At 46.0% G+C, this 22,377-nt stretch overlaps 5 protein-coding genes across 5 annotated transcripts; 3 read left to right on the plus strand and 2 right to left on the minus strand.

The window, feature by feature from the left end:
* Window positions 1–42: 42 nt before the first annotated feature.
* On the plus strand, window positions 43–420 carry AK88_03855 (uncharacterized protein; the record flags this gene model as incomplete). The annotated part of the gene is made up of 1 exon (XM_012481465.1): window positions 43–420. The coding sequence occupies one exon, from the start codon at window positions 43–45 to the stop codon at window positions 418–420; it is 378 nt and encodes a 125-aa protein (XP_012336888.1).
* A 2,157-nt stretch (window positions 421–2,577) lies between these two features.
* Window positions 2,578–5,584, plus strand: AK88_03856 (uncharacterized protein; the record flags this gene model as incomplete). Its single annotated transcript, XM_012481466.1, has 3 exons — window positions 2,578–3,394; window positions 3,824–4,423; window positions 4,833–5,584. The coding sequence occupies 3 exons, from the start codon at window positions 2,578–2,580 to the stop codon at window positions 5,582–5,584; spliced, it is 2,169 nt and encodes a 722-aa protein (XP_012336889.1).
* Window positions 5,585–6,389: 805 nt separating this feature from the next.
* Window positions 6,390–11,403, minus strand: AK88_03857 (uncharacterized protein; the record flags this gene model as incomplete). The annotated part of the gene is made up of 4 exons (XM_012481467.1): window positions 6,390–10,669; window positions 10,805–10,897; window positions 11,072–11,214; window positions 11,390–11,403. The coding sequence occupies 4 exons, from the start codon at window positions 11,401–11,403 to the stop codon at window positions 6,390–6,392; spliced, it is 4,530 nt and encodes a 1,509-aa protein (XP_012336890.1).
* A 7,477-nt stretch (window positions 11,404–18,880) lies between these two features.
* Window positions 18,881–19,346, plus strand: AK88_03858 (uncharacterized protein; the record flags this gene model as incomplete). The annotated part of the gene is made up of 2 exons (XM_012481468.1): window positions 18,881–19,004; window positions 19,144–19,346. 2 exons carry the CDS (start codon window positions 18,881–18,883, stop codon window positions 19,344–19,346), a joined length of 327 nt encoding a protein of 108 aa, XP_012336891.1.
* Window positions 19,347–20,045: 699 nt separating this feature from the next.
* On the minus strand, window positions 20,046–22,283 carry AK88_03859 (uncharacterized protein; the record flags this gene model as incomplete). The annotated part of the gene is made up of 8 exons (XM_012481469.1): window positions 20,046–20,207; window positions 20,393–20,528; window positions 20,633–20,795; window positions 20,947–21,142; window positions 21,313–21,450; window positions 21,541–21,704; window positions 21,857–22,103; window positions 22,266–22,283. The coding sequence occupies 8 exons, from the start codon at window positions 22,281–22,283 to the stop codon at window positions 20,046–20,048; spliced, it is 1,224 nt and encodes a 407-aa protein (XP_012336892.1).
* Between the last annotated feature and the right edge of the window lie 94 nt (window positions 22,284–22,377).

Here is a 22,377-nt window from a genome sequence, read left to right on the forward strand (position 1 = left end):
CACAGTGAACACTGTGAGCGTGGCAATATCCCATCCGTAGAGATGAAGAAAGATGCCTGGAAAAAGTGGGTTGCAAGGCAACATGCGCTTATGAATACATACAGTGAGCAGGAGTGGTTTCAACATTTGTTAGAACATATCGCACAAGACAATGTAACCGCAGCAGACAACGCACCGGCAAACGCCGAAGTACCTATAATGGCAAAAGACTTAGAAGTGGAAAATGTAACGGGAACACAACATATGCTAAGAGTGAGAGATTTACCGCGGTCGCAACTGCATCGGCAAACTTACATGAAAAAACGGTTAACCGCTAAAACATGGATACTGATCCTGGCATTAGTCATAGAACAGTGCGAGCTTGAAAGCCGTCTGCAGGAGAAGGAGTTATATGTAGATGAACTCCTGGACAAGCTCTGAAATTAGGATGAAGTCAGGGGTATGCAGGCTAGGGAGTTATATGTGGATGCTTTATTACAGAATATGCGACATTAGGATCACGGGGCATATGCATGCGACATAACGCATGCTAACCGTAGACCACTTTTACTGCATTATGTGATATACATAATATATTTCTTGTTTGCACTATTCTATACCGTCTTTTTTTTTTTTTCTTTTGTTCCTTCTGTTTCTTTGTGCTTACTTTTGCCTTGTTTTGTTCTTTTTCTGTGTAGTCAACTTCTTTTAACATGACCATAGGAACAGGGTGGTACAGGTCACATGCATATAAAATGCAGATTTACATGAATAATATGCAGGGGTACAATTCTCCTTTATGTGAAGTTAATTATTAACAGATGAGAAAGTGCATTCTACGGGTATAGTGCAGAACACATATAGCCTGCGACTACGCATTCGAGTATAAGGTGCTTGTCTCCGCGCAAACGTGGCCGCGTAAACCGCATTGTAGCCGCGTGTAAGAAGGTACACATTGTTTCTCCGAGCAAACGCGGCTGAGTATAAGACGGATTCGACGCAGTAGCCGCGTGTAAGAAAGGAGCAGAGATTGTCTCTCCGAGCAAACGCAGTCGGGAAACCATTGTCCGAGTGTACGCAGGAGGAGAGGTTGTCTCTCCGAGCAAACGCGTCGACCAAAGCGGCCGCGTGTAAGACGGATTCGACGAAGTAGCCGAGTAAGCATTGTGCCGAGGGTAAGAAAGGACGGAGAGATTGTCTCTCCGAGCACACGCGTCGACCAACGCAGCCAAGTGCAAGACCGATTCGACGAAGTAGCTGAATGCAACAAGCAGGAGGATTGTCTCCTAGCAAACGCGGCCGCGTAAACCGAATTGTAGCCGAGTGTAAGCCGCAGGAGCGATTGTCTCTCCGAGCAAACGCGTCGACCAACGCGGCCGCGTGCACGAAGCAGGACCATTGTCTCCGAGCAAACGCGGCCGATTCGACGAAGTAGCCGCGCAAACGCGGCCGAGTGTAAGAACGCAGGAGGATTGTCTGTCCGAGCATACGCGGCCGGGTACACCCATTGTCCGAGGAAGTAGCCGAGTGTACGAAAGGAGGAGGATTGTCTCTCCGAGCAAACGCGGCCGGCTTCGCACGAAGTATCCGAGTGCAACACCGATTCGACGATGTAGCCGAGTGTAAGAAAGGAGGGAGAGATTGTCTCTCCGAGCAAACGTGGCCGGGTAAGAAGCAGGATTGTCTTCGAGTGCACGAAGGAGGATTGTCTCTCCGAGCAAACGCGTCGAGCAACGCGGCCAAGTGTAAGACGGATTCGACGAAGTAGCCGAGTAAGTGGTTGGAGGCAAGGATCCACAGAGGGAGCAGAGAGCCGCCGGGAGGCGGAGGAAGGAACACACATATTATGTGGGGGAGCACACAAGGGCGGCAAAGAAGGCGGCAACGACGGCAGAAGCATTGACGAATTGATGTTGTTGTTTTTACTGCGGTTTTTTTGGTGTACGCACAGAGAGACCGTGTGTTCGACGGCGTTTAGTGCAGACCGGTGTACAAAGGGAGTGGGGGTATATTCATGACGGTGTTGTGTGCGTACGGTAGTGTAGTAGAAGTTTTTTTGTTTCATTTTTCTCTTCATTTTTGTACTCCGTTTTGGTTATGTGCATATTATTCTCTCCTAAACAATATCAGCATGGTATACACAGTTTGTGCACTGTGCAATTCTGTATTGTGCATTTTCCTTATATAAATTATATGTGTGATCGGATTTTCCCCACTAATATAGTAATAAGCATATTAATGAGGCAGAAGTGTGTATAGCATCAGGGCGGAATATTAATACTGTGCATAGTATTCTCAGGTAGCATTAGTATCCTGTATTATGGCACTTAATGCACCATGGCAGGGCACTTAGTAAATGCAATGGCCGAGTGGGCACGGAAACGAGACATAGGGACACAGGATTCATTTAATGTAAGTATTACAACACGCAAGGGTGAACAGCAGGCAACAGATGATACAAAGTGCGGGGCATCCGCATGAGCACTTGTGTATTGAGCAAGGAATACGTGATACGCTGCAGGGGAGAATGGTCAATATTTTTATATATTAACCGCTTCCTTCTTCTTATATATATTGTAGAGCAAATTATGGGAAGATATGCAGAATGTGTTAGAACAATTCGTGAATTACATGGAGGAAACCGAACAACATATAGATGCGTATGCAGTCAGCTGTGGGGATGCAGGTTGGACGCGTAGAGGAGACACGCATCAGGGAACCTTCTACACCGGACACACAGTTGCGGACGTAATGAAATGCAGTCTGATGCTTGGAGCATTATATTTTGTAACTGGGTGGACACCTAATAAGGCGCCGGATACGGACGACTCGCAAAATGATACGGAAATGAAGGCTATTATGAGGTGCATCGTGGCAAATGTTTTTGCGTATATATTGGCTGAAATAAAGTGTAGAGATGAGTGGCCTGCAGTAGACAGGGCATGGTACATCATGAAAGGAATGGGAGGACAGGGTGGGGTGGAGACTTCAATTTCAGCTGGAACATGTGCGCTGGATGCGTATAAGGATACACAGGTAGGAACAGGGGATTTACAGGGGGCGGTAAAAAAATGGTTACAGAAAAGTACAACAATACGTAATCGTATGGAGGCAATAGAGAAGAACCCACAATGCAACATAAAATGGGCAGAGTACAAGAGGCGTATGCAACAGACAGGGGAAGATGCAGAAATTTCCAGTATATTTAAGAAGGGAAACATGCAAATGTTACTGAAGGAACAGATAAAAGAAGTGTTTAAGACAATTACCAACACAGTAAGAAAAAAGGTGGACAAGGCGCGCAAAAGGGTGGAGGTTTCCGTGGACTCTCCGAATAGTGATGTTGAATCTGAGGACGAGGACGAGGACGATGAAGAGCCGAAGAACGCCCACAAGGACATGAAGGAAAGGACAGGTAAGAATACTACGCGTAAGACTACGAATACGAATATGCGGCCTAATAAGCATGTCACCAGCGCGCATGCACCGCACGAATAGTGCGCATGTCGCCACACAACAACACGAACGGGAAACAACGCACACGCCGGAACAGCTACGCACACGGCAGCCACAACAACACAGCAAACGACTTCGCTGACGTTCGGCTGGCACGACGGCATCGGCGATGAGCGTGTAGCGATGGCAGTGGTAGCGGTTGCGGCGCGCACGCAGATGAGTGGCCTCGGCAGCGGTCGCGGACGGCGACAAATAAAAGTGTACTGCACCATGCAGCCGACCCTACCTTGCCGCTACCTGACCGCACCATGCCGCTCTTTCTTTCTGTACCACTTGTGTCGCTTTTTTATCGTCTGTTCATCTTCCTTTGTTCCATCCCTCATTGCAGGAACGACACCGGTACAAGCAGCAGGAGGAGACCAGAGAGGGGCGCAGCCGTCGTCACCATCACCAGAAGGAACATCAGGAACAGGGAGTACAGGGGGCAGTCCATCACAAGGACCACGAACCACAGACGTAGGAACACCAGATCCATCGGCAGCAGAAGCCCCGGTAGGGAAACCGCCGGGGTCCGCGGCACCAACAGCGCAACCACAAGCACCGGCATCTCCAGTAGTACCCGCATCACCACCGGCACCACCTCCACCAGCGGACACACCAAACGAACCACCGGCCCCAGCAGGAACAGGCACGCAACGACCGGGACCTGGACAACAACCCCCACCTGCGGCATCACCAACGGAAGCAGGGACACCAGCAGCACCAGGGGCAGACGGGAAATCCAAAGAATCACAGGTTACGGATTCGGATGCAAAGTCCCCAGGTAAGCCGACATGTCCCGCCAGCACCGGCACGTCTGCAGGTGTCTCCATTAGTTGTGAGACTACCTCGGATGAGGTATTAGGCATGACACCAGAAGTCAAAAAACTCCTGCAACAGCCAGAGACGGACAAGGCTACCATTAGTCCTAACCCAAGTTCAGGGACAGGTGAATCTAGGAGTTTGCACGCAACACATATGCATTCATAACAGGAGTTAAAAACAAAAAAAAAAAAAAGAAACAACAATTTCCGGAGAGCGGGAGAGACACCACGGAGAGTGAGAAAACCACGAAGAGAGAAACCAAACGTCGAATGAGTATGATGGCGCGACAACGATCGGTCGGCCGCGCGATGTACACGTCAAGGTAGAGACGTAGAGACGTCGACAGACACACACACACTGTGTGTGTGTGTGTTGTGTGTGGGAGAGAGAGAGAGCCTTTTCCCGTGGTGGCACCAGCCAACCACCGTTCGCACCGTGGCCCACCTTGGAACCATGGTCAACCGTATCACACAACTGCAGTTTCATTATCACCTTTATTATTCCATGTTTTTGCCCGTCACTTGTATTTACAGGTGAGGACAAGAAAGTAGCGGCCGAGGATGATTCTAAGAAGGCGACTACGCAGGACGTTCAGCACACGCCATCATCACCTGAACGAGCTGCCGCACAACCAGCAGGGGACCCAGGTGTTCAGACATCATCCTCAACAGATGGTCCGAAGCACACACAGGAGCCCCCAGTTGACATTAAATCTCCAGCAGGTGCAACAGCTGAAAAGGACGAACACGTTGCAGCCGGCAGGGACGGTAAAACCGTCGACAATGGCGGCACCGAGGACCCCCCTCCTCTCAATCCACCCAAACCAAAACCGAACCCGAACCCAGATCAATCGGGAAGTAGCGGTGTAGGGGGTGGTACTGAACAGGGTACTGGTGGGGGAGGGGGTACAGGAGGAAGTTATTCATCCTCCGGTCCGGAACTTCCCCCCTCCAGTCCAGGTCAAGGAACAGTGCCCTCGACCACCACAACAGGGGCACCAACACCATCATCAGAAACCTTATCACCACAACCAACGGGAGAAACAAAACCACCTGCAACATCCCCCCCCTCCGGAAAGTCCCAGACAGAAGACAGAGGTACTAAATTAGACTCACCACAGGCTGACCAAAGTACCCCCTCTCTGTGGCCAGACGTGAACTGGGAGGACCTCAAGCCGTACACCCCCGCGCTTATGCCAGCAGTGGTTGGTATTGGGGTGATTGCGTTCTTCCTATGGAAGGTAAGCGCACTCGCACCCACACACAACGCACAAATAACCGAGTAGAAATAAACAAACAAGCGTCCTTACTCCCGTCACACGTTCCCCAATGTTCCCTCCTCCCCCGCGCCCGAACAAAAACCGGCGGGACTGTAACACACCAACTTTACTATTTGGAATTTACAATTTAAAGAAAAAGAAATAATACTAATTCTAAATAGAAGAACAAAAAAAAAGCACAAATGGAAAAATGGATCCACCTCCCTTTCGCAACTTAACCACGCCACATGTCAACTTAACATCAAAGGAATGAGTCCCCCCGAGCCGTTTCAAAATAAACCGGTCTCGTTCTCCTTCCCCTTCAAAGGGGGCAACCTTGGGGTTGCTCCGGGTGCTGCTTTACGTGTTCGTGCTTTCTCCCTTCACCGGTCCTCCCCGCAAAGACAAAAAAATCAAATGGTTCATTTTGATACCATACAAGGCATAAGTTACACCACAAGGTAGAGGTACAATATTGGACCGCGCGTTGGTGCCTACGATAAATTGGAATCACATGCAATAAAAGGACAGAGACAAATGCAAGAAAATAAAATAAAACAGCAAAGAAAGAAAATACATTACTATATCCCCCGTTCAAGTAACTCGACAATGGTCACGCACAAGTTTTTCCCCTGCATCAAGTGCGCACAGAATTCCTACATTTCTCCACGACTATTGCATAATAGCAACCCTCCTAATGAATCCCCGTGTGCTCTAGTGTTTAGCTGGGGAGAGAACCTTAAGCCTAAGCGAAAGGAGGCACAATGGTCCAGACACCAATGTGAAGGGGCACTAGCACATTCCATTTCTCCGCAGCACCATCCAAAGGGCATTAGTCATCATGGGTAAAGAACTGCAGGTCCAGGTCCTTAGCCAGGTTCACGCAGAATGCGCCATCGTCAAGTGCGGCAGCGTCTACATCGTCATATACACACTTCTTGTTCCTGTCGCTCACCGCACCATCCTCGCCATGACTGAAAAAAGGCCTCCCATTCCCCACGTGGAAGTCGTAAAAGAAAGAATTGTCCAGATGGTTGTACGCAGGGGAATTCCTCTCCTCCCAGAAACTCTGCACTATGTCGTCCTCGATCCCTTTCTCGTAGTCGTAGTTCAGGAAGGCCGCTGTCAGCGCGTGGCTTGCGTGGCTTCCCTGATTCACCTTCTCCGCGTGACTCATCTCCCTATCCAATCCGTTTCCCTTGTCCCCTTCCTTTCCCAAGAAACCCATTGTGCCTTTGCTCCGGCTGCGTCCTAGCCCGTTAGAGTACCCATCTGCTGCACCATCGTCCATGTGTACCCTGGCGAGCGGTCCAAGGCTGACTCCGTCCCACTTCAAATCCTTCCACATCGGACCATTCCCGGAGAGGCCGTCAATCAAGTTCCCTTCCCCCTCCCTGCGGCAACTCTCCTCCACCACGTCACAAGCCTGACCTCTCGAGAAAATCTTCCTCCCAGTTAAGTCACCATAGTAATCACCCTTCTCAAATTTTGTCTCCCTCCTGTACACCACCCTATGCTTCTTCGCTCTCCTCTCCATTAACTGCTCCTGCGTTTTAGCTATGCCGACAGCCCCCTCATCGGTGCTCACAAGTCTCTCCTCCTTATCGTCCCAATTGTAATTGGGCATAAATATGTTTTTGCTTGCCACTTCTTCATACCCAATTGGGATGTTACCCAAAGTGGAATGATAAAACTCTTCCTCTCTGCTCTTCAGTCGAGACTCTGCACCATTGTTGACCATGTTTCCCCTTGTTATGCTCCTCTTGGACCAACAACTCATCTCTTCCTCATTCCATAGGACACTTTCACTGCCTCCTGTCGCATCTAAATTTGCTAAGTAGGATTCTTTATCATCCAAGGTGAAGAGGGGACTCCCATTAGAGGTGCCCACCCCCATGGGGCAACTTTCACTTAACGAGGACACACCTAACCACCTATAGAGCAGACGATTCTCATTGTTGATAATATCGTCCTCATTCGAATGGATAATATAATCATAACTTCCATCATAATAGTTTCTCATCACTGGAGAGGCGTTTCTTACTTGACCATGGAGAGTGTTGTTCTTTTTCTCTCTTCTTGAGGCAATTCGTAGCTCTGCTTCTTCCCTCATTTGACGGCTATTTTCGAGCTTGGTGAGACTTCTTACCTTGTGCTTCTCCCCTAAGCGCTCATCGACGAAACCACCGCTAGGATCATACTCCGCGGGGTCCTCCTGCTCCTTCCCCCCTCCTTCGTCACGACTCACCTTCGTTTCACCATTACAAAATGAATGTGCCTGACCCGTTGCAACCAAGCCAGACATGTGTGAATAGCCCCCATCACAGCTTCCTGCGCACCGCCCATCTCCGTCAACACGCGCGTTATCAGTTAGATTACTACTTTGGACTCCGTTTCTTCCATTCTTTCCCAAATGCCTCTCCCCCCCGGACTCGCCTCGTACGTTCATGCGGTAGCGGCTACCGTTCGTGCCACTGTCGCTTCCCTCACTGTCATGTGAGTGAACAGGGACATCCCCCCCACTTTGTCCACCGCGCACTGGTTCAACTGCCCTCTTCTGATTAGCTACACTCTCGGTACTGGCCAGGTGCCTCCTCCCAACTCGGTCGCTACTGCTGCTTCCCTTCTCCGTTCTCTTTACGATGACTTCATCTTGGGAGACACATCTGTGTGATGCGCTCTTCACACGGCAGGTATCAGGCAACCTCCCCAGGTCGCGATGGTTCCGTCCAAAGGGGGAAAATAAGTTATACGGCCTAATATTGGTACAGTTTGCGGCCCCCTCGATGTCGCCCAATCCAGTTGGACTGTCAATTCGACCCTCACCATGCTCGTCACTAACGCCCTTCTGTAAGTTGCTATCTTCCGTCCGAAGCTTCCCGAGCATGGAACACCCGCTCCACTGTTGCATCTCTCCAAAGTATTTTAGTAGCTCGTTATTGTGGGCCCCGTCATGGACGTTCCTCTTCTTGTCTTCATAACTCCCCAACGATACAGTGTCCATTAAACCGCGTATTACCCCCCCGCTTTTCCGACAGCCTGATCCAACTCCCCTCTCCTCAACCCTTCCGAAAAAAAACTCATCAAGGTTTTGCGCGCACATATCCACTGTGCTGCTACTGCCATACTGGCTGTTGCTTTCGCCTCGTATGCCACTTCCGTATCGGGTCAGTCCCTCCGCCGACCCTTCCTTCAATACACCATTCTGGTTTCCACCGCTGTGGTTACTACTACCATTCGCATTTTCATTGTCCACCTCAGACAGACAGGCAGTCGATCCCTTGTGCGAGTGGCCACCCCTTCCAATGTTTCTTCTTTCTGTGTTGAGTTCTGACGTGTGCAGGAGCCTCTTGTTATCTCCTTGTAGGCATGCACCGACCGCAAAAGCACACATAGCTGCGCCCTCCTGTTTCTCCCACACTTTCTTTCCATCCCTCCCGTAGCCTTCTTCGTTTCCCCCTTCCACCAATCTGGCCTTCTCCGATACTTCTTCCCTTTCCTTCAGAGGGATGCTTCCATTAGGAGGACCACTGTCCCTGACGCTCAAAGCTTTATTCTGAGTACTCATTCTTCGAATAACCCCAGTTTTGCTTTCCCCGTCCAACTCCCTCCTTTCCCCATCAACACGGCCTCTTACTTCCTGCCCATCCACAGCCAGGTAGCTCTTACACGTGTTGCATGCATCTCCATTCGAGACGTGTTCGCTTCCATGTGCCAACCGCAGGAGTGAACCCCCCATGAAATCAAACATGTCATCCCTACTTATGGACAAAGCGGACTCGTAATATTTGGCCACATCATATCTCTCCTCATCCTTATCTTTTCCATTTCCCTTCTTCAGCTCATTTGAAAGGTTCGTCGCCAGGACAGAATGGACAACCTTCCTGTCGTAAGGGGTGATTCGAGTCGGATCGTCATTCGACCCTCTCTGCTGCAACTCTGGGGGGTAGGTCTCGACGTAACATTCTCCCCCATGTAGTGGCTTCCTTCCTCCGTTATCATTGCTGTCCACACCGCTACTTCTGGATAGCATGTCCATGGGGTAGGTTTTTCCCTCCCAGCAGACACGTCCCCGAACTCTGAAGCGGTCTTCACTATGTACCAACCCGTCTCCCCTATCATCGTTGTCCTGGCTTCTGGTCTTTTCCTCCTTGAATATCCCACATGCACTGGAAATCACCTTCTTTCCCGAGTCTCGTACTTTGGTGAACACTTCCCCCTGCGGAAAATTTACCCCATGGCCGCTTCCACCTTGGTTGCCTAACCCTATCGTGCACCCCTCACCCAGGGCGTCCACTTCTCTTGTCAGACCGTAGTTAACGGAGTCTTCACCACTGGTACCACTTCTATAATCTACCGCTCCACTAGTGTTCCTATTCTGCCCAGCTTCCTCCCCATTAAAGGATAAGATGGAGCGAAAATTGAAAGGAGGCGTAAAGTTCTTCCCCACAGATGGAATGGAACAATTTGCATCACGCTGCTCTCCATTTTGAGGGTAATTCATTTTTTTAAATCTTCCTTCTAATAGATAATCCTCTTTCTCATCCTGAATGAGTAATTGTTCATCATACCGGTAGACTCTCCCCTGGGTGCTCTTCATATTCATGTTGATTGCACATAATTTTGTGTACTTTCCATTTCTGGCACTCAGGATATTTTCGTTCTTTTTTTCTTCCTTCCGAGAGTTTAAATTAGGAAAGTTATTGTTTAAGAACGCATTGCATGAGGACTTTTTTATCAGATTTGCTCTGTTCATACCTTTGGATGTGTTGCTTGTTCTGTTGGCGTTCCTTGTGTTTTCTCTCGTGTGTTGGTTGGAGCCACTTGATGAATTGGAACTACCGTTGTTAAAGTTTACGTTTAGTTTCCACTCCCCCCGCTTTCCTTGGCGCGTCAGGTGCAGCAGTTCTCCGTTGCGCACGTCGCTGCCCGTGCTGCCTTCCCTGTTCGGCATAGACGATTCTCCCGGGCATACGGAATCCAGGCAGCTGTTCAGGTGGGAAAACCCCATTTCCTCCTGGTGCATCTTATCCTCATAAAACTGAACCAGCTTCGTGTTTATATCATTTATGGAGTGCGCAAACCTGCATTGGTTCCCCTTGATGCACCTACCTGTATAAAAGGAATAGTTGGGGAGGGAAAAAAAAAAAATGAGTCCGCTTTCAGATCGAATCGACCGCAGCTAAGTGTTGCTCCTCTTCCTCAGAACCAACTACAAGCTCAAAATAAACTCGGTGCTCGGCGAACCTTCTCTGTGCAGCTGGCAGATAGCTGGCTTTCCAACCTCCCTCAGCTCGTTCACTGAATGGGCATAAATGCAGTTGTGGTCAGTGCATTTTCCTACGAACATGAGGATGGAAATAAATGAATAGGTGGGTGTATGTAACACACTTGCAGGAATTTCAAAGGGTACCAAAAAAAAGAAAAACTCTGGAGACGTACCAGGCACTCAACGAGACACTTCTCTTATGTGTGCGCCCCCCCCAAAAAAAAAACAATGAAGAGGAGGAATACCTAGTATGTAACTTTTACATAACTTCGTTTTCCTCATGTCGGGCTTTATCCTCAGTTCGCTTATGTCATGCGCAAAGGTGCAGTTTTCCCCTCGATCACACTTATTTATCATTGCATATTTGCACATCTGAATTTTGTAAATCCTAGCGGGTGAGAAAGGAAAAGAAGGATGGGAAGGGTGTGTGCAAAAGTGGTCCTCATGGCGCCCTTACTTTGTTGAGAAGTGTCCATTGGGGGCGCAGCAGATGAGTACTTCCATATCGTTTTTTTATTTATTTATTATTTATTTTTTCCTTTATTTTCCTTCGTTTTTCTTACTTGAATCGATGCATTTTGTCTCTATCGCTTAAGTGTGTATGTCAGGGGTTGGATAAAAAAAATTGGGCAAATGGGCCTGGGGCAATGACCGCAGGCGGGGCCAACCTTCGTGACGGCGCTGATGAACAACGTATGGGTTCCTTGTGCATAAATACAGAGACAATGAATAAAAAAAAAGAAAGAGCCAGGCAAAGGAAACAAATGAAGACACACGCAAACGCAACGAGCTGCTCAAACCGTCATGCAAACAAAACACAGTATAAAACGCTTGCACGGTTCACTTGGCACAGAAGCTCCTGTTTGTCGATGCTCACACACACACATGCGTATATATATGTATAAGTACACCTGTGAAATCACGCGAAACTTGTTCTCACTTTTAAAACGTAAACACGCACACGATACAAAGATGCGGAAATTTATGTATTTCCAAGCGCTCGCACATGCAGGCACTTCAGTCTACACGGTCGCTCTGGGTGACTACCTGCCCATTCACAGGCAACACTTCTATTAAAAATTCTGCTCATACAATTTTGTGAAATTTGTTGTTTTCTTTTTTTTTTTTTTTTTTTTTTTTTTTAATTTTTTTTTTTTTTTTTTTTTTTTTTTTTTTATGAACTGTTCATACGTTTTTTTATTTTTTTTACCTGTACGTACAGGTATTTTTTTTTTTTTTCTCCTTTTTTGGCTTGCTTTGTACAACTGGCGTTCTTATTACTCCTAATTGTTGCAATAAACAGGTGTGGCAAAGGCGCTACTGTAGGAATTTATCTACTCGTCTGTGTAGGCATGTGGACGCTTCGGTTGGAATGAAAAATACCACGTGAGCGCACCGTAATCAGATAAATGCATGCATAGGGGGCATCACAATGACGGGGCAGCGTTTACGTTTCTTGACTCATGGCGGGGAAATACGAACATCCTAATGGGTGACTCGTTACTCTATTTTTCCACTCAATTTAACTTTAAAAATGTAAAAAAAATTTAAATAAAAATGAAATTATCATTTCAATTTACCCTGGTAAACATAAGCACGTTTGTGTGTACCCCTGCTAAGAGCATAAAAAATTGGGGCGCACCGTTCCCTATGGCACCACAGCTACGTAATGATTCTCATACTTGACGTTTCTTCATAAAATGAAATACGACTAGTTCATCTAAAGAGACAAAATGTACATATAAAAAAACGTACCCCTCTGCATACATCCGTAAGAGTTCTTTTTCCACTTTTCGCAGCTCCTGCACGGGATGCACGCACTCTCAGGAGGGAGTCAATTTGCATGCAATTTGTGTAAATCTCAGTTATGGGCATGTGCAAAAGGAAATTAATAAAAAAGGGGTCACAAAGAAAGAGGGCACACTCACAAATACACAAGTTAAAGAAATTAAATGACGCGCATGTGTTAAACTTGCAAAAAACAAAAAGAAAGAAACTTAAATCTTCCAAGAAACTACAATGTGTTAATAATGCACGTAGTGGTTAGCCAACATGTTGATAAAATAAAATAAGGCAGACTCCCTAGTAGTGACCGACCTTCACAATAGATTAGCACAAAAAGAGATGGCGTCAGTTTCTGAAACATGTGCTACGTAGTCTTACCGAAGTGTACATGCAAAATTACATAAGGGAGGGTCAAGGAAAAAAAAAAAAGAAACACACAGGGCAATATGTCACGTAGAGTAAATCAAAAAAAGAAATGTGCGTTTGTTCAGAGGCGTATTAAAAAGTTGCTTAAATTGGGGGAGCAATACTCCCGTGCATTTGGCTTGTACATGCAGGTGGTAATGGCGTGCATTGTGCGGGTGCCGACACATGATTGCATCTGTCAGAGGGGAAAGAGCCACGTCACAAGTAAAAGATACAACAATGAATAACATACATGGGAACATTAAAAATTGGCACATTAAAGAAAAAAAAAAAAAAAATTATAAACTGAAGCGTAAGGAAGCTGCAGACTTTACTCCGCGGTGCTTTTTTTTTTTTTTTTCCCATTCAATCAGTTACGCACTCGAACCCCTGTGCATACTATGCGTTGCATGTGTGTACGTATGAATTCTCATTCAGGAGGGCACGCACTTGTTCCGAGCTGCTTCAAGCTGAAGCCACCGTTTCGTGTGATAAAGAAGGTCCAAAAGGACGTTCCCACGTGGGCTTGCGAAATGAAAACGGGTAAAATAAAATGGGTGAAATAAAAAGAGGGGCAGGAATGCAAGGGGCATAAAGAACATGTCAAAGTGTAAAGGTGCAAGAATAACGAGGACATACAAAGCAGAATAGGCAACATCATAGTCACACATACAAACAGAAGTTAAATATCAGAGGAGGGGGTGGCGGCGGGGGCTGCTCGTTTCTCGCTCATGCATGTATGTGCAAACGAATCGCGCATAATCATAACTACAGTTGTGGGAAGGTGTAGCAGGTTAAAAGTGTACAAGCTTACATACATATATTCATACATACGTACATGCGCGCACCAATTGGTGCCAGCCCCTATTTGGTACTCGCACCGACGCATTCAGGTACCTATCATGCACGCGTTTGAAAGAGAAAATCATTCTTGCGTTTTCGCCTGCACTGCGGAGCGAGCCTCCGTGACAAGTTCGGGGACGTTTTGGTAAATCTACGCGTAAGCGCGTTGTCACAGTTGTGTGCGCTGTCGAGGCAGTAGTTCTCTCATTCGAAGCAACACCATAAATTTCAAGCATAACAACGTGAGGGCGAAAAAGCCCATCCAGGTGAAAATAAAGTGGTAAGTGCAGAACAATCAAAGGTTTCTTCTCGCTTTTTTTTTTTTTTTTTTCTCTTTTTTTTACATTATCCAATACATCATTAAAAAGAAAATTTACATTTTTTTTAACGTGAACATGTTTCTTTCAAACCAAACAATTAAAAAAAAAAAAAAAAAAAAAAGGGACATTATGAGCACAACCACACGGATAACTAGTGGTAGGTGCACCTGTATGTACCAACAAACTGCACGAATAACGATTTTTCCCATCCATCGCATGAAAAAAAAATAAAATAATATACAAACAATAAACAATATGCAGTAAACAATATATGCACCCCTTTTGTGAATGAGGACCTCAGTCAGTCTTCACCAAGGGAAACGCCCTTGGGTGGTACTCCTTAAAAGTGTGGGCCTTAACTCTGTAACTACGTTCCACGCATCACACGTATAAGCACGACTCATTCACCTGTGGTTCGCTGTTCGTCGCACGTGGAAGGAATGCATACACAAGTTATCACATGCATACCCATGTACGTGCTTACAAAGTTCCGTCCCCAGGGGTGCACTCACCTTTCACGCATGCAGGTGACCTCTTTCATCCAACCATGTGCAACACGCTGCTGATCGGTCATTCGCAAAACAACGCAAATGCACTTTTCGCCTGAACAGGCAAGGTAAAATAAGGAAAATTAATTTAAAAAAAAAAAAAAAAAATATCCAAATAATAAAATAGTTAAGCCGCTAACTGATAAACTAAATTCACGGGACACACGTAAATAAAACAAGTTCTCACTTCGATGAGGGAAACATAGATCAAGCATGCAGGGAAAGATCCACATCGCATGCATAATGTTAAAAATACCAACATGCTTAAAAATTTTCATTAAAAAGGTAAATGTGGTATGCCAAAAGGGAAAAAAAAAAATGAATAACTTGGAATGTAAACCTGTTCAACTGTTTTCTTTTGCCCCGTCCCCTTTCCCCTTGCTCATATTCTCCCCTGCCTTAATAATTTACAAAATGGGTTTCTTAAAATGGAGCTAAGTTGAATGAAAAAAAAAAACAAAATACACTGAAAAACTGTTTTTTGGGATCTTGTTCCTTTCGTGTGCACTAACACCCACTTTTGTGCACTTTATGCAATAATGCCACTGGGGTTATCCATCCTGGCACATTGAAAAGAGGCCAGCAGGGGAAACACAACAAGTGGGGAAACTCAGGTTGATACACAGCAAAACGGGGAGAACGTGTGACACAAAAGTTAAGCATGTGTCCCCTACAAAGCCACAACTTGCACACAGTAAAGTCCTGCATAAACTATGATGTAAATTTACGTTTGGGTGATTTTCCCGATTGGGAAATTCCCGGCCCTTTTTTTTTATTCCTCCTGATCAGTCCACTGGCCCACCAAATAGGTGTTTATCCAAAAAAAAATTAGCACAAGCTGATTCTTCGTCAGCTCGACCATGTGTGAGTACAGGATCATTGAACATATCAACACATGAATACATAAAAGTATCTCTTTTCTTCCCCGACGCATGCACAAGTTAAAGTGTGATGCCTCATTTGGTCCCAATTTGGTGAGCCATTTTTGCAAGGCGGCCTACGAACATGCTCAACCGTGTGCCCATTCAGATCATCCTATTGGCGTCCTAAATTTTCCAATGATCAATGTTGTTTCCAAAGTATGGGGACGGGGCCTACATTTTCACATTCCCCTAAGAAGCCCAAGTTGGGATAAGGCCCACACGAGTATATATATCTGTGTGAGCACTTTTATTTTATTTTTTTGGGGCTCCATTTCTCTGTTTAAAATTTTTTTATTTAACTTTGCAAAGTGGAATATGTGTGCATGTATTTGAAAGGGGTAAAAAAAAAAAAAACCGTGATAGCTCAATGAAAGTGGAGGAGTCGGTGCATTGGCAACGGACTTGTGTAGAAGTGTTCCCATCACAACATTCTTCCTCTTTGGTAACCAAACAGGACATGGCTATCGAAAAAAAGGGATACATACTTTACAAAATGCGTTTTTTTCCCATAAAGGGAAGAGATCAATGAAGAGGGAGTGCTCATTATATGTTCCACTTCCCCTTCTGTTCCACTTTAAGGGGGATACACATCAGGGGTGGGGAACAAATGCACGCACATAACCCAAATGATTACCCACTTTTAAGCCACCATTTTGTTCAAACAACATTTTTATATTTTTCTTCATCTGTTTCTTTTTTTAGTCGCTTCGTTTCATCTCCAAAAGGGGTACGGACCTTACACGTTAAAGGTCCCCCTGCAGTGTACCCATTAAAAGCACACATATAGCTGCGTAATGTGTATTGTGTGCACTTGAAGGGGAGGTATAGACCCAGGCATGCCGGCGCGGGCTCACCAAAAAAGTGAAGAGACAATATCCCTTTTTGAAAATTCCCCAACCTCTTCTTATGCGCACTGCATGAGAGTATAGACCCACAGTGTAAAGAAGTGACCGTAAAAACGATAAGAAATGGAAACAAAAATTGGACTTATAAAGATTGTTCACTAATTGTGCTGCCGCGTACATACACCAGAAAAGGAAGAGTAAAAATGTGTACAGCACATGCAGGGCAGACTTAGATAAGCAGTACCTAAGCACAGTGACACACGCATCATTGTGTGCACAAGTATGAACGCGTCGCGAACTGGGACAAATTTCACTTCTCCATGTGTGCCGTCCGACGGGACTAACACACTTGTTGCCTGTCCATCAGAAACCAACATGTAGATAAAACCTCCTGCCCGAGGACCATCCCTACACGCGTAACAACGTGGAAAAGATAAAACATGGGAAAAAAAAAAAAAAAAAAAAAAAGGCCAAAAGAAGAGAAAAATGGCATACTCCTCCCGTGGCAATCAGCCACACCGCACATACCATTTGCACATAAGAAAAATCGCTTTTGTTAACTAAAGGCAAAGTGGAAAAGAACAGTAATGGTGGAAAATTAAAAAAAATAATAATTCCTACATTTTCTTGAACTGTAATTACTACACATGTGTTACATTGCGCAAAATTATTTACCAGCGAAAACTTTTTGCACACACAAAATAGTGGTGTTTTTTTTTTTTTTTTTTTTTTTTGCCAAGGGGAAGGGGGTAATTTGAAAAAAAATGGTATGTCCCTTCTGGGAAGAACTGGCACTGCTATTCTCCACTGCTGGGGGGGGGAAACAATTTTCCCCATAAGGACTCTACCACTTGAACGCAGAGCAAAGGAGGGCGGCTTATTTCCCTAGAGCGTTTAGCCTATTGGTGTGTAGGTAACCCATCCGATGAGGGCCTGTCAATGAATGATATAACAACGGGACAGGAAACTCTGCACAAATCCCACGTCAGGGGGGCAACTGCACCGTCCAACGGTTAAACAAATATGTATGCTCATAAATACGTCCTCACATCTCCCATACGCGTGTGCCTCATAAATTTTTGCTTCTTCGCACATGGTGATGTGGAATAGAGCTTTTTATATAACCTTTCACCACCACCATCCCGGTTGGTTATTCTTCCCTTAGCAGCACTACACTTAAACAATGACGGGAGGGCGCTTACTTTTCTCTCACATAAATTTATACACTTATGAAGTGTGCTGGGATCGGTTCACCCTCTGCGCGATTTTTGCTGAAAAAAAAAATTGGAAATGAGGAGCCAAAAGTACAAAATGGGTGGGAAAAAAAAAAAAAAAGCACCATCCAAATGAGCAATTCATTATAAAATACCCTCTAAGGATATAAAAACAAAGAAAAAAAAAAAAAAAAAACAGCATTATTCAAATTCTTTTTTTGTTTCCCCGCTGCGCTGCACTCTTTCCCGCGTATGCAACAAGTATGCGGCTTTTTTTTTTTTTTTTTTTTTTTTTTTTTTGGCGCCGATCCATATGTTCGCGCCGTGGTAAATTTGGGCGGGAGAGCCCGCAACCCCCCTACAGGAGTCGCTTCATCGGGGTAGTCATTGGAACCCATATATATGGGGACGATTTGCCATTCCAGAGGGATTGCGCACTGGTAGGATTGCCTTCTTGTTTGCTAATTTTTTCGCTGCACAAGCAACTATATGCAATGTATGAATAAGCACAATATAGAGCATACCTGGGCGCAACCCTAACCCCCATGGGCGCTTTTTGCCCCAACCCGGAATACCTCGACATGCTTTTATAATAATAACCCAGCCCCACGTATATTCCACAAAGCAACGGCGTATTGCAATGAGGAAAAAAAGAGCTTTTTTTTTTTTTTTTTTTTTTTTTTTTTTTTTTTCCTCCACAAATGCGCATCTCCCGATGTACATGTATTCACAGTTGCGATGTGATTGACTGAACATCTGAACTTCCTCTTATGAGAAGTGACCACTTGTTTTTTTAAATTTTCTTCTATTCCCCATTTGGGATTGTAACAAAAAAAAAAAAAAAAAGGTTGACCCTCGCACCATCTCTGCGCGTGAAGATTATTTGTTTTTTTTTTTATTTCCGCGAAGAAAAGGATAGTCAATTTTTTATAGCGCATTCGCTTCAGTAAGTTGGGAAAAAAAAAAAGAGCTTTCCTCTTCTGGAGCGCTTCATTAAATTACGCGAATGAATACTTCTTAACTACGCTGCTGAATGTATTGTATCCCTCACACGGATTGATTTCCTCCCCCCCCACCTTCTGCTCTTCTCCGCAGTTTTTTTAAATACCCACTCCAAGCCTCACCTTTGCTCCGCTGCTCAACCCCCCCCCCCCTCCGTCTGTAATTCACCATGGCGAAAAAGTCAAAGAAGAGTGCGGGAGATAATATTAACGCCAAGCTGCAGCTTGTGATGAAATCGGGCAAATATCAGTTCGGCAGGAAGTCCTGCTTGAAGGCCCTGCGAACCGGAAAAGGTAAGCCGCCCTGCGTTTTGCGCGCCGCGACCTGTGCTCAATCACGTGCATACATGTACTAATTCGCACTCTTCACATGCTCTTGTATGTATGACTTTCACCACATTGTATTATTCTCTCTTCCCCCACCCCACCCCAGGCAAACTTGTTATCGTCAGCACCAACTGCCCACCCATTCAGAGGAGCGTTATAGAATACTACGCCATGTTGTCCAAGTGTGGAGTCCACGATTACCACGGGGACAACAACGACCTGGGAACTGCCTGCGGAAAATTATTTCGAATCAGCTGCCTGGTCATCACGGACGTGGGTGACTCTGACATCATCAAGACGAACGAGTAGAGAATGGTAAAAGGAGTACCCAGCAGGGAGAATCGACAAGGGGAAAAAAGTAACCCTTTCGCAGGTTAAGAAGAATATTGAAAACAGGTGCACAAGGGAGGATTTGGAACCAAGCGTGGACACCTCCTGACAAAACACCTTCCAGTTCTACAGATCAAAACCTTGTGTGCATGTGCCGAGCCATTAGTTTCCCATCCTTTTATCCCTGCATTTCTCCGCGTCCTTTTTCTGCTTCTTTTTTATTTCTGCTTCCCTTGTGTCCTTGCCTCGTCCTCATCCTCATCCTTTTTTTTTTTTTTTTTTTTTTTTTCCTGAAATGTTATATACCTACATAATTGCCCTTACCATATGTGAACGCTGCTTCGAATGGGGCGCCACTTTGCGCCACAGAAACTTGCCCCACATTTTCTGATGAGGATGTTTTTTATTTTCAAAGAACCCATAAAAGGGTAACACATTTAAAAAGTGGTGACCCAATAATTGGTCCCTTGGTCACTTGTCCCGTCGATGGGGAGAGAGAGGTTAACGAACTTCTCCTCAAGCGGGGTATCGCCAAAAGAGAGACACACACAACCAGTGTGCGATTGCTGCATGTCAACAAAAAAAAAAAAAAAAAAAAAAAACGGGAAAAAATTGCAAAGGGCACTACCCTTCCATCACGTACAAAGGCTTGTATTGCGGCCAACTCCCAGCAGGATCTCACTTGGGGCTCCACATGCCCAGGCGAGTTCCAAACAGGACCTTCAAATATTTTTGCCTGTTCGTTTTGATCCTTGCCTCTACTCGCTTCAACGTCTCGTTTATCACTAATATGATGAGGCTGAAGATGAGTACAAGTATGCTCAGAGTCGCATCGGGAAACTGCCAACGGGGGGTCAACAAAAAAGGGTGGTAGGGAAAGATTAACATGGGGTGATGATCCATGTGTAGCAGGTACACAACAAAATACACCGTACAGCGGAGTGTGCTTCCAACGGCCTACACCACCAACATATGCCATATGGTGACGTAATGATACCCGCCATGTGGAACAAAGTCTGTCTCACCTGAATTAGGTAGTAGGGGGGAAGCATATAGACTCGGAAAGCCACGTAGAGGAGGCTCAAAAAGAGGAACATGAACAGGCACGAGAAATACGTTTTTGAGTTATTGATGCAGCTGAGCTTGTACAGGGGTTCGAACCTACGTGGGGGGAAGAGGGGTGGGGGGCAGGCAAGGCATATCTGGTACGCAGCCACGAACACACAGTAACGAACACGCGACTTCGAACCGAGCCCCTGCCTCACCTGTCACTGTGCGACAGCGAAGAAACAAAGAACAAGAGGGAGAAAACGAAAAAAAAATATATCTGCATCTGCTTGATCACCACGCCTGCCATGTTCCGCCGCAGACCCATAGATTCCTTCTCAGAAAAGGAATAAAGGAGCAGCTGGCATTTGTAAAGGGAGCCTATAGGAGGGGAGGGGAAATGGAGCGGCGCGTCTGAAGGGGTATCGTTATCGCATCGGCGGGGTTACCACTTCTACGCCGGTGCTGCTGCCAGACGGACTGGTACAATTTGTCTCATTCCTTCCCTCGATGCGCAAAAGCCTATGCCTACTTAGGTGCCCACTCTGCGTGCAGTGGTGTGTCACGTCCGCCATGAAATTTTTCTTCAATGAATTCAAAATATCTCCACTGTGGGCAGACTGCAAAATGTAATTGCCTGCAAATTTGTTGTTAATGAGTTGTACATAGTAAATGGACAACGTGACGCAGAAGAGCATGTAGGGGATCCACCTGATAAGAAAGAAGAGCTGCCACGTGGGGGAGAAAAGTTAAACAAATGGGTGTGTTATATGTATGATGCTTGAAGCGTAGCGGTGCACCTTTCTGCCTCAACGAATTGTTGTCTTTGCCACATGAAGGGGTGAGATGAATTCAGCGCTACTGCGCCGCTGCGCCGCGGCACCGCTGCCCGCCCTACCAGCTTCTTCAGCAGGAACTCCCGGGTGATGACTTTATCTGGGATCTCGTTCATTATGGTGCTGTTGTTATCGTTGCCAAGGAGGGCGATTGACAGGAGGGGTATTATGAGCAGGATGAACAGCAGGTAGTCCATGACCTGTACGAGGGGGGCATGGAGGCAAGTCATATTAAACGAGTGGGAAGGGAGGCGTAGCGTGCAACTGTGGTTCAGGGGATGTGGCCCTACCGAGATGAGCGGGGGCAAAAAGAACACCGAAACGATGAACAACATGAAGGACAATTGGGAGTAGTAGAAGTAAAAAAAAAAAATCGTCAGCGACACGTTTTTCTTGTGGATCCTTGAACTCTTCAATAGTTTGTAAACCACCTCCATTATGTTTTCTGACAGGTCTGTGGGGGGACAAGGCCGAAAAGAGGGATTAAAAAAAGTGGTTAGAAGTGACGTCGCAGTGTACTACATAGTGAAGGGAGGAGACTCCGGGACGACCATCCATTCAGACAGTTTGTGCCGCCCCGCTTCACTTGTTCAAGTAAAAACCTACCCAGTCGACTCTTTTCAATGATCAAATTACAAGGCAACGTATTCACGAAGGAGGCATACGAGATGATGGGGTTCTCCTTTGTGGACAGCTCATCAAATGGAGTGTTCCTCTCCCTCTTCCCTTGGCAATCCTTACAGGAGTTATTGTACGGCAGCAGAATCGACACGGAGTAATTACACAGACTGTACACTTCAAAGTTGCAGCAGTTGAGGCTGTTCCCAACGCAGGTTATAATTTCGTTGTTCTCCTGTGGGGAGGCGGGAGGGGAAGAGGTGCGCTGTTGTCATGTCTTTCTGTCAATGGGGTTCCTACATCTCATTTGGGTACGCTTCTCCCGGTGCCCAGTTTATGCTCGGCCGCTTCTCAGTCTCTGCTTAGCCGCCGCTGGCTAGAGAAAACTCCCACTTACGAGCAAAATTTTGATCATCTCGGCCGTGTTGAATTGGTTGCAGCCTGAATAGGACGAGACTCGCAACGGAATGTCGTCCACCTTTTTTTTTTTTTTTTTTTTTTTTTTTTTT

Source organism: Plasmodium fragile, assembly GCF_000956335.1.
Source record: "Plasmodium fragile strain nilgiri unplaced genomic scaffold supercont1.48, whole genome shotgun sequence".
Lineage (NCBI taxonomy): Eukaryota > Apicomplexa > Aconoidasida > Haemosporida > Plasmodiidae > Plasmodium > Plasmodium fragile.